The sequence below is a fragment of the Sus scrofa genome, chromosome 12, assembly GCF_000003025.6.
Source record: "Sus scrofa isolate TJ Tabasco breed Duroc chromosome 12, Sscrofa11.1, whole genome shotgun sequence".
Taxonomy (NCBI): Eukaryota; Metazoa; Chordata; class Mammalia; order Artiodactyla; family Suidae; genus Sus; species Sus scrofa.
Genome location: NC_010454.4, coordinates 47,637,521 through 47,649,389, shown reverse-complemented (window position 1 = coordinate 47,649,389; position 11,869 = coordinate 47,637,521). Strand labels below are relative to the sequence as shown.

At 43.5% G+C, this 11,869-nt stretch overlaps 1 protein-coding gene across 2 annotated transcripts in view; it reads left to right on the top strand.

Annotated features, from left to right (window-relative positions):
- YWHAE (tyrosine 3-monooxygenase/tryptophan 5-monooxygenase activation protein epsilon) overlaps window positions 4,063-11,869 on the top strand; it is a 44,195-nt gene continuing 36,388 nt past the window's right edge. For both annotated transcript variants that reach the window (XM_021067551.1, XM_021067552.1), the window contains exon 1: window positions 4,063-4,277. In XM_021067551.1, coding sequence (XP_020923210.1) covers window positions 4,214-4,277 — 64 coding nt within the window. In that variant the 5' untranslated portion in view covers window positions 4,063-4,213. The remainder of the gene's footprint in view (window positions 4,278-11,869) is intronic.

Sequence of the window (11,869 nt, the reverse complement as noted above, 5' to 3'; positions counted from 1 at the left end):
ATCGAATTCAGAAACCAACTGAATCAATGATAATGGAAAAAATAAAAATCTTAAAAAAAAAAAAAGAAACCAGCTGAGAGTTAACAGAGAGACCAGAACACTGAAGCACACAAAAAACACAAAATATGATTTGTTTCTATAAAAGGCAACTCTATAGAGACAGAAAATAGATTAATGGTTGCCCGGGGCTGAGAGTATAAATGGGGGTTGACTATAAATGGGTTCAAAGTTTCATTTTAATGTGATGGAAATGTACCAAAATTAGATTTGGCAATGGTTGTACGACCTTGTAAATATACTAAAAGTCACTGAATTGTGTGCTTAAAATGGGTGGATTATATGATATGTAAATTATATTTTAATAAAGCCATTTAAAAACCTTTCTTGACAGTGTCAGCATCACTAAAAGTGAACAAGGCATTGTATGTGTCTGATGTGATACACAACAAGAAGTTCACAGCAAGCACCACCTCTGAGGCATTCAGATTCCCCCAAATTGAACTCGACTCTAATCCAGGTATTTACAAGAAATAAGAGGAATAGAGGAACAAGTTAAAAAACACCATCCGGAGCTGAAGAAACAAATCCAGGACTTGACATACTCTATAAAACAAATGGTTCAGTTTCTTCTCAAATCAATGGCATGAAAAAGGACAGTAAGGGAGGTCTGTTATGGATAAAGAGAGATTTAAGACATATCGGAGTTCCTGTCCTGGTGCAGCGGAAATGAACCCGACTAGGAGTCATGAGGTTGCAGGTTCAATCCCTGGTCTTGCTCAGTGGGTTAAGGATCCAGTGTTGACATGAGCTGTGGTGTAGGTCGAAGACGTTGCTCAGTTCTGGTGTTGCTGTGGTGTAGTCCGGCAGCTGTAGCTCCAATTAGACCCCTAGCCTGGGAACCTCCATATGCTGTGGGCGTGGCCCTGAAAAGACAAAAAAATAACAATAATAACAGCCTTCTCAAAGATGTCTCATCTTGATCCCTAGAACTTGTTACCTTACATGACAAAAGGGATTTTGTAGTTGCTGCATCTCATAATTTTTGGTATATTGTATTTTTGTTTATTTATTTCAAGGTATTTTCCAATTTCCCTTATGATTCCTTCTTTGACCCATCAGTTAGCTAAGAGTGTGTTATTTAATTTCCACATATCTTCGAATTTTCCAGCCTTCTCACTGATTTCTAGTTTCATTCCATTGTGTAAAAAAAAGACACCTTGTTGATTTCAATCTTTAAAAACTTTATTTAGATTTGTTTTGTGGCCTAACATGCGGGCTCTAGTTAACTTTACAGATGAACATGAAGCTCAGAGGTGAAATGGTATTCTGAAGGTCACACATTTGCTTATAGAATTAGGACTAGAACCTAGGTCTTTTTTTTTTAGGCCTGTACCCACAGCATATGGAAGTTCCCAGGCTAGGGGTAGAATAGCAATGCCAGATCCAAGCTGTGTCGGCACCTTACACCAAAGCTCACAGCAATGCTGGATCCTTAACTCACTGAGCAGCGCCAGGGATTGAACCCTTATCCTCATGGATACTAGTTTGGGTCTGTTACTGCTGAGCCACAACGGGAACTCCCAGAACCCAGGTCTTTTGATTTCTCAGTCATTTACCATTGAAATCTAACAAAATATATTAAAAGTGTAAGAGGCTTAATTAATTAATTAATTTTGTATTTTTAGGGCCTCACCTGTGGCATATGGAGGTTCCCAGGCTAGGGGTCCAATCCCAGGTGCAGCTGCCAGCCTACACCAGAACCACAGCAACGCCAGATTCGAGCCGTGTCTGGGACCTACACCACAGCTCACAGCAACCCCAGATCCTTAACCCACTGAGCGATGCCAGGGATGGAACCCGCAACCTCACGGTTCCTAGTTGGATTCGTTTCTGCTGAGCCCAGACGAGAACTCCAAGGCTTAATTTAAATAGTCCAGGAGTTCCTGTCGTTGCTCAGCGGATAGCAAACCCGACTAGCATCTGTGAGGACACGGGTTTGATCTCTGGCCTTGCTCAGTGGGCTAAGGATCTGGTGTTGCTGTGAGCTGTGGTGTAGGCCACATATGCAGCTCAGATCTGACGTTGCTGTGGCTGTGGTATAGGCTGGAGGCTACAGCTCCGATGCAACCCCTAGCCTGGGAACCTCCACACGTCGTGGGTGCGGCCCTAAAAAAAAAAAAAAAGAAAAATAAAAATAGGAGTTCCCGTCGTGGCTCAGTGGTTAACGAATCCGACTAGGAACCATGAGGTTATGGGTTCGATCCCTGCCCTTGCTCAGTGGGTTAAGGATCCGGCGTTGCTGTGAGCTGTGGTGTAGGTTGCAGACACGGCTCGGATCCCGCGTTGCTGTGGCTCTGGCGTAGACCGGCGGCTACAGCTCCGTTTCAACCCCTAGCCTGGGAACCTCCATATGCCGAAGAAGCGGCCCAAGAAATGGCAAAAAGACAAAAAAATAAAAAAATAAAAAATAATCCATGAGTCAAAGAAATCACAAAGGGAAAAAAAAAATTAAAAAAAAACCTTCAATAGTCCAGCTCCTTTGCTGGCTCTCCTGCTTTGTCCTATCATCTAAAAGTAAGTATTCTCTAAGGTTTGTGTCTGTCCTCTTCTACCTCAATTGATCCTCTAGCTCCTTCCATTGCAGCGTCCCTACAGTTTGGAATGTTAGTCCCCCTTTTCCAATCCCATGGATATTACTCCTACTTGGGCATTCTTTTTTTTTTTTTTTTTTTTGCCATTTATCGGGCCGCTTCCAGCGGCATATGGAGATTCCCAGGCTAGGGGTCCAATCGGAGCTGTAGCTGCCGGCCTATGCCAGAGCCACAGCAACTCGGGATCCGAGCCGCGTCTGCGACCTACACCACAGATCACTCCAATGCCGGATCCTTAACCCACTGGGCAAGGTCAGGGATGGAACCCGAAACCTCATGGTTCCTAGTCGGATTCCTTAACCACTGAGCCACGACGGGAACTCCTACTTGGGCAGCCTTTGAGAACCTTATAACCAACTGTGATAAAAGGAACTCGTCTTTCTCCGCATTCCATCTGAAAATTTTCCTAGCATTCTTATTTTTTTTGTTAATGGTACCATTTAGTCTCTTAGTGACTAGGTAGGGAAGATAGAAGGTCAATTTAATCCCCCCCCCCCACATCTGATTAACTACAAACTCTTCGTAGTTTCTCTCTTAGCACTATCTCCATTTGTCCTTTCCTATTTTCATTGTGGTCATATTACCTTTTGCCTGTATTATTGTAATAGCCTGATCATTTATTCTGCTCTTTAATCACTGCTATACAATAATCTTTTTAGAGAATAACGATGGTGTCATCCACCATGAAAAATCATCAAAAAATAATTTCCTTGTGGCCACTGAATAAGGCGCAAACTTCCCAGCATGCCATCCAAGCTTCTTCATAACTTGGTTCCAACCTTTTAATACACATTTACCGCAGACACTACCAAACAGCTTATATTCTAATTACCTGAACTTCAGTCTTGCAACACATACTGTACGAATACAAGATGTTAGGAATCCACTGGGAAGCCAAACATCAGGTCGTTTCCCTTTCCTGCCTCCTGATCGCAATGTGATCTTGCTCCTACTCTCCTGCACCTTAGGTGCTCCAGACCAGGATCCCCTAACAACTTCCCTGTACCGATCCATGGTGGGCCCAAGGGGAAAAAGAAGGCTTAAGGAGAAGTAAAGAAAGATTGCGAAGTAAGAAGCTGAAGTGTGAAGTCCTCGTTCCGCATTTGGCTACAGAAGAGCCCAACTCTTTACCCTGGGGTTAAAAGGGTCTGAGTAAGATCCAGGACTGCCTTTACCATTACCAAAATCGTTACTGCCGCTAGTTTCTCTGCCCGTAGTCCAGCTCTTTCGTTCACTCTCTCGCCTGGCTTCCCTCACTTCCTTGGGGAGCTTTCCCACTATGCAGTCGCAGTTCCCGCTTCCAACCGCCCCTAAGCCCACGGAGGAGGGGCGTCTAGTAGGTTCCAGCCTCTTCGGGCGCTGAGCTCCCAGACCCGCCCCCCCGCGCCAGTTGCCAGGGAGCGGTTGCCATAGAGCTGAGCAGTTGTCCGCGTGCGCAGGCGGAAGTCCCGGATTGAGGCGCCGCCATTTTTGCTGCCCGGTCGCGGAGCGAGAGGCTGAGAGAGTCGGAGACGCTATCCGCTTCCATCCGTCGCGCAGACCCTGCCGGAGCCGCTGCCGCAATGGATGATCGGGAGGATCTGGTGTACCAGGCGAAGCTGGCCGAGCAGGCTGAGCGATATGACGGTGAGTTGGGGGGGGAACGGGGGGCTGGAATTCTAGGACCCTCTGCCGCCGCCCACAGAGACCAGGACCAGGAGACAAAATGGCGGCATCGTCTCCTAGCCTGGCCCGGGGAGGTGGATTTGGGAAGCAGGCAATGGCCTGTAGGCTTTCAGAGCCGCAGGAGGCTCCAGACTCAGGATTTTGACTCCTTCGGCGTTCTCAGCTGCAGACACTCGGGAGCCAGGAGGCCGGGGCGTTAGGGTGGAGGAGTTGGTTGTAAAATGGCGGCTGGGGGGGAGGGCGAGTCCCGGGGCGGGGGAGGGGGAGGAGATGGCGGGTGCTGTCTCCCAGCGAGCAATCCCCAGGGGAGCCTCGGGGCAGTTCTTGGGACGTGGTGAACAATTGGGTGGCGTGACGAGGGAAGAAACACCCGCCACATGGGGGAGAGTGGCGACCGGGAGCGCGGGCGCCTTTCAGGGAAATATGGCGGGTGGGGGCGGTGGCTTTTCCCCAGAGGCCCAATGTGGGGCGGCGGCTGTGTAGTCTCACAAAGGAGAACCCTTGCGAGCGGAGGGCTCCTTTGGGTTTGGGGTGGGGGGCAGTCTCGGATGAGGGTGGGGAGAGCGAGGGGAGAGTGGGAATCACTGCAGTTCATCCTTGGGCGGAGGCCAGCCGAGATGCTACGTTCGGATTTCCTTCCCGTAGACCAGCACACCTTGTAGTGGGGTTTTTTAGGCTTTCCGTTCAACCTCGCCTTGTTCTGGGGAGGTCTAGAAAAATCTCTCTCACGCTCCCTTTCCTCAAACTTAACCTGCAGAGTTCGAAGTTCCTGGTAATCATTTTCTGGCTTCATAAGCTGTGGGTTCTGGTGGATAGATAGAACATTGAACAGGAAACAAGGAGATGATGAATTTTAGTTCCTCTCCTATTCCCGTGCCTCAATCTATCAGTATTTAAAAATGACGACTTTCCTGTTTACACGCGGCATTACGACAAATGGAAAGACCTGTTGGAAAATCAAGTTTTTTCAAATAACGTTTAGTAACTGTATTTTAGTTGCCTTCCTTGGCTTGGAATGCGTGATCGTACTTAACCTATCCCAAAGCACTCAGCAGAGATTTGGGTTTTTGAATTAAGACCGTAAGGAATCCCAGTAGATCTTATTTTCTTTTCTCCGTTTTAAGTAAATGGTTTCATGCACAGATTTGAGCAGTTCTTTGTTCCTTGCTCCTTTTCCCCTAAAGGCTCTGTAGTCATTTTTCAGAACTTCTTCGAAATGGCCACTGTGTCTTTTTAGTCGGTTCTAGGCTGCTTTTTTTATTGCCCCTCTCGTTGTGGGTCTCCTGCCCCCGCCCATTTTGGATCTAGGTATGTGAATTACTCCCACATCTTTTAAACTGGCATTATCATAACAAAAAATCCTATGTATGTTTTTTGTGGTTTTTATACTTTTGTGGCGTAAGACGGGGTTGGAATCAAGTGTCAATGAATAGATTTTTCTTCATGAAGCCACTTTTTTCCCCAAAATGTCGTGTGGAGACCTTGCTTTCCTTGAATGCCTGTTTGGTCATGTGAATAGTCTCAGGGCTGGTCCTGGCGTATCTTCATTAGGAGTCAGGAATTTGAAAATTACTAGAAAAGACCTCGAACTCAAATTTAGGAAGGTTACTACTTCTATTTTGTAAATCCTTCAATTGCTATTTGTATTGAACAAGATTCCTGTGGAAAGGGGGAGGGGAAAAGATGGGGAAGTACAGCTCAAGGTCAGTTTTGTCTTTATTTCACTGTTGAAAAGCGAACTAATGTAGGTGTGCTTGGAATGGAAGTTTTTCTCTTCTCCCCCCCTCCTGTCCCAAATAGGTTCCTCTCTTAATACACCAATGCCCTTAGGGAGGAAACTTGAAATTATATCGGAATGCTTTCTGTTCTTTAGGGATTTATAGGCTCTGGCTGTGATCACCAAAGAGGACGTGGAGGGAGCTTTTTTTTTTTTTTTTAAGAACTTGTTTTAAAAAGTGGTTTGGAAGTTCATGATTGTAGCTTTCACGTAAGTGACAGTTTAGTGATAATAATGTATTGGTTTTGAGTGTTTGAGGATTTTTGACCAAAGGCCTTATTATTTAGCACAGGATCCGTATTCTTAAGGTTGTTTAAACGTTAGGAGTGTCCTTCAGAATCTAAAGGGAGGTAGGGAATATAGGATCTACCAGTTTGGAGAGAATGTCCGTGACTGTTGGGTACAAGACAGAGAGGGATTCATTGGAAAGGGAGAAGAGGAAGACACTCCTTAGGAATCAGCCTCTACCTGTGACCACTCCTTTATTGGATATAATAATTCAGTTTTGTTTCTGGTGACAAAAAGTGATTTTATAGTTGTAGTTAGCAAATAATTTATCAGGCATGGGGAAAGTGAAGAGTGCATTTGAATGACTTGGCTTGGTGTAGTTGGATATAAATGTTGGCTTTTCTTCTTGTTCCTGTAGTACCTTTGTCTTTTATTTTGCATGTTATGTTGAATCTATTAAACTTTTTTAGTAGCATCATTGAACTCTGACCTGGGGAATTGGAATCAATTGATATGGATTATTTAATGGTACTGGAGGATGAGCTAAGCTGTGTTCAGGAAAAGGACAATTTTGGGTTGCAGATAGGAAGTAAGTTTGGGGCTAGGACTGTTAATTTTAAAGATTAAATCATGTAACAGGCTGAGGAATTTCTATCATTCATAGCCAAGTTAAGCTCATCACCTTTTAATATTCCTGGGCCAAGTCTTAACTTACCCGGCATATATGAACCACATTAGTACAGAAAAGTGGGAAATAGGGAAAAAAAATAAGTACTTTTACATTTTTTGAGAATGGAGGGTCAGCATAAACTACATCTGGGTTTTGGGATAGTTGCTTGTTTTTTCCTTTCCTCACTTTATCCCTGTGATGATTGGCTGCATGTGAGGTAAGAGTAAACTTTTGATAGTCTTGTTTGGTTCAGTCTGTGAATACAACACCAGGAATGCATCTATTGGAGTCACTTGAGAGCTGTCCTTTTAAAACACCAGAGCCTCATCTCTGTAACTTTTTCTGGTAGTTATCAGTGAAGGGTGAGGCATGTTGTCAATTAACTCCTTAATATGCATCTTGTTTGGAAAAAAAGTGTAAGTGAATTAACCTTAGTAATGATTTTAAAAGCATGAATTAATTATCAATTCTTTGATCAGTAATAATTTTTATTGTTGTTTCAGTTAATGGCCTTAACTTTATAGCATACATTTTTTTCTTCTTGCCTAAACATGAGCAGAGTTGGATGATGCAATTTAAAAATTTCCTGCCTACAGGTAGCTTTTGGTCTTTGTATTTAAATTCTCTTTTGTGTACTTTAGGCTCTTATACAATCCTTTGGATTTGGGGCATTATTTAAGTTTATTCTGTTGGTTCATTGCAATTTGAGGTGTTGATGGGTTGATTCATATGGTAAACATTTCTGGGCACCCTTTTCACCTTTACATGTAAAGATCTGTGTTTGAATTCTAGTGTGGGGGAAAATATACATATGAAACTGAGCAAATTTTGGATTCATTAAGTACAAGCAAACCCACTGAAAGTCCATATAAACAAGCAGGCTTTTCATAATTGTCTTATAGCTTGGTCAAGGGAATATCAACTATTTAAAAAATTTCTTGACTTTAACCTGATGTAACAAGTGAAATTTCAGCACAATAAATAAATGTCTTTAATTTTACAGATAAGATTCAAATATTTTAAAAAGCTCATCTGAAAGCATGATTTTTAAAAAGGTGCTGTAAGGCTGATTTTGCAGAAATATTTTAACTTTATATGTAAGTGTGTGTATTTAAACAGTAATAATAGGTGTAGGGTAAAGATTAAAAATTTAAACTTTACATTATATAATGCTGCATTTATATAGAACTTGACATTCATAGACCACTTTCATAAAATTTTTTACTTATTTCATGTAACTTTGAAGTAGGTAATGTTAACTTCTGTTTTATGGTTCAGGAAAGTGAATTTGAGAAGATTTAGAGATTTTTTCCCCCCCCTCAGTATCCCATGACTAGTTGGCGAGTACATGGCAAAGCTAGAGCTCTCTGTCTGCTGACCTTTAGACCAGTACTCTTATTTCTCCTGAGCCACTCACAAAGACCTATGTGTAACTAAATCAGATGGTGCCTTGTGTATGGGGGGGGTATGCTTATGGTTTTTTAGCAGTTATTTCACACACTGTGTCTTCATGAGTATCACTGGTATCCGTTGTAAACTAGTTAAGATACTGTCATACTTTTCTGAAGAAATCTCTTACTTTCTTTCAAAAACAGGCATAGTATATGAAATTATAAGGAGGGAATTTTAGATTATCTCAGCTTGTTTGTGTTTAGGTATTTTGGTTGTACATTGTCTGCGTTGGGGTATGGCTAATGGTATGCATATCTGAAAGAACTTTTAAAATGTTTCTGCCCCTTTCTTTAGTCTTAATGGATACAGCCCTTAAATTAATGATGTAGTCATAAAAATTGGTGGGGGGGTGTTGGCAAATGATCCACAAATGTTGCAGTTAGTAATCTAGATAGCTGTCAAACAGAATCCATTAAGGGATAGTGGGAAACAATTTTTACTGGGTTTTTTATTTTTCTCTTTTTGCGATTTCTTGGGCTGCTCCTGTGGCATATGGAGGTTCCCAGGCTAGGGTTGAATCGGTGCTGCAGCCGCTGGCCTACCCCAGAGCCACAGCAACTCAGGTTCCGAGCTGCGTCTGCGACCTACACCACAGCTCACAGCAACGTTGGATCCTTAACCCACTGAGCAAGGTCAGGGATCGAACCCGCAACCTCATGGTTCCTAGTCTGATTCATTAACCACTGCGCCATGATGGGAACTCCCAGAAGCTTATTTAAAAGTTCATTAAGTTGTGGAGTTCCATCGTGGTGCAGTAGAAATGAATCCGACTGAGATTGAGGGTTTGATCCCTGGCCTTGCTCAGGGGGTTAAGGATCCAGCATTGCCATGAGCTGTGGTGTAGGTCACAGACACGGCTGGGATCCCGTGTTGCTCTGGTGTAGGCCGGCGGCTGTAGCTCCAATTCAACCCCTAGCCTGGGAACCTCCATATGCTACAGGTGCAGCCCTAAAAGGCATTTAAAAAAAAAAAAAAGTTAACTGAGTTGTAATAAAAACTGCCATAGTAATGAAAGGGTCATCATAATATATCATCCAAATCGGGATACCTTGAAATAAAGGGGTGCCAATTTATAATTATACTTGGACAATAGACATGAACTGGGGCTGTTTTGAGCTGCAAAGTTACCCTTTGGTCATCCTACTTAAGACCATTTTTTGCCACTAGTTGTCTCACATAGATTCATATGAAAGTTTCCTAAGCTTTGTCCATCCCTTGACCACAGAGGTATCTTAAATCTAAATCCCCAGAATATTTTTTTTTCTTTGAAATAAAGTTAACATTTGGCAGAACGTATGACAAAAGCAAGGTGAAAGCTTTCTTCCTCTCAGTCTCCTTTCCCCCAAATGGAAGCAGGAAAAGTTAAGGATAGGGTAGTTGCTGAAAATAGAGCTTGCTGGCATACCAACTAGTCAGTCTGACTGATAATGTCAAAGTCAAGTATGTTTTATGTATGTCTACATTGAGCTAGATTTTATATTTAAAAATACTTAGGTGTTGGAGTTCCTGTCGTCGCTTAGCAGTTAATGAACCCGACTAGCATCCATCAGGACTTCGGTTTGATCCCTGGCCTCGCTCGCTCAGTGGGTTAAGGATCCAGCATTGCCATGAGTTGTGGTGTAGGTCACAGATGAGGCTTGGATCTGGCGTTGCTGTGGCTCTGCCATAGGCCAATGGCTACCGCTCTGATTAGACCCCTAGCCTGGGAACCTCCATATGCCGAGGGTGTTGGCCTTAAAAAGACAAAAAGACAAAAAAAAAAAAAAAGATAAAAATACTTAGGTGTTAACAGCAGTGTCTGTCTTAAGTTTAGAACTTTTCCCCAAAATTACATTTTAAAAATCTCACCCTTGTCTTGGCATTCCTATTGTGGCTCAGGGGGTTAAGAACCAGACATAGAGTCCCACAGGATTCAGTTTTGATCCCTGGCCTCCATCAGTGGGTTAAGGATACAGTGTTGCCTCAAGCTGGGGCATAGGTGGAAGATGGTGCTTGGATCCAGTGTTGCTGTGGCTGTGGTGTAGGCCAGCAGCTGCAGCTCTGAATGGATCCCCCCAGCCTGGGAATTTCCATATGCTGCAGCTGTGGCCCTAAAAAGGAAAGAAGAAAAAAGAAAAACTCTCATCCACGTCTTGTTATGACCATTATGTTTTTCGGGTTTTTTTCTTTCCTTTTTTTTGGCCACTCTGCTGCATTTGGAGTTCTGGGCCAAGGATCAGATTCCAGCTGCAGTTGTGACCTATGCTACAGCTGCAGTAACACCAGATCCTTTAATCCACTGTGCTGGGCTGCAGATTGAACCTGTATCCCAGTGCTGCAGAGACACCCATCGGGGTCGCCACAGCCCTTCCAGTGATCCGTCATAGTAGCTGGACAGATTTTAGCCTTGGTAGGCTTGATTGTGATCAGGTCAGGATTTTATCTATCTAAAGTAATATGAAATGTGTTAAACTCTCTTCATTTATGTGTGAAATTTGGAGGAGATAGGTTACATTATGAATAAGAATTATGACTTTCACAGTTTGGAAGATGTGTAGTGCATAGGCCTGGATTCTTCATCTGTAGAATAGGGATTAATGATGTCTACCTTGCCTGCTGATTTACAGGGTTGTTACGAAATTGTGGCTTTGTAAACTGCAAAGTATACTTATTAGGTGGTATTATTTATTTATTTTTGCTTTTTAGGGCTGCATTGGCGGCATATGAAGGTTCCCAGGTCAGGGGTCCAGTTGAAGCTATAGCTGTGGGCCGGCCTACACCACCACAACATCTCATTTGAGCCTTGTCTGTGACCTGCATCATATCTCATGGCAACACTGGATCCTTGACCCACTGAGTGAGGCCAGGGATCGAACCCGCAACCTCGTGGTTCCTAGTCAGATTTGTTAACCACTGCGCCACAGTGGGAACTCCAAGATCCTTAAGATTCTTAACCCACTGAGTAAAGCCAGTCCTCTGGTGTTGCCATGAGTTGTGTAGGTCATAGATGTGGCTCGGATTTTGCATTCCTGTGGCTCTGGTGTAGGCTGGTGGCTACAGCTCCGTTTTGACCCCTAGCCTGGGAACCTCCATATGCATTGGGTTTGGCCCTAGAAAGACAAAAAAACACAAAAAACAAAATCAACCTGGCAAAGTAGTTGCCTCCATTTTTTTCCCCTTTTTTGGCCACACCCATAGCGAATGGAAGGTCCTGGGGCAGGGATTGAATCTGAGCCACAGCTGAGACCTACACCACTGCTTTGACAATGCTGGATCCTTAACCCATTGCACCACAGTGGGAACTCCTAGATTTTCTTTTGACTCCTGTTCCTTCAGACATGTCACTTAGTCTCAGGGCCTGTTTTTCTCATCCGTGTGATTTCTGAAAGCTCTTTTATGCAGTGAATTCACAGGCTGAAACTAGGGTTCTACTCCATCAACTGAGCT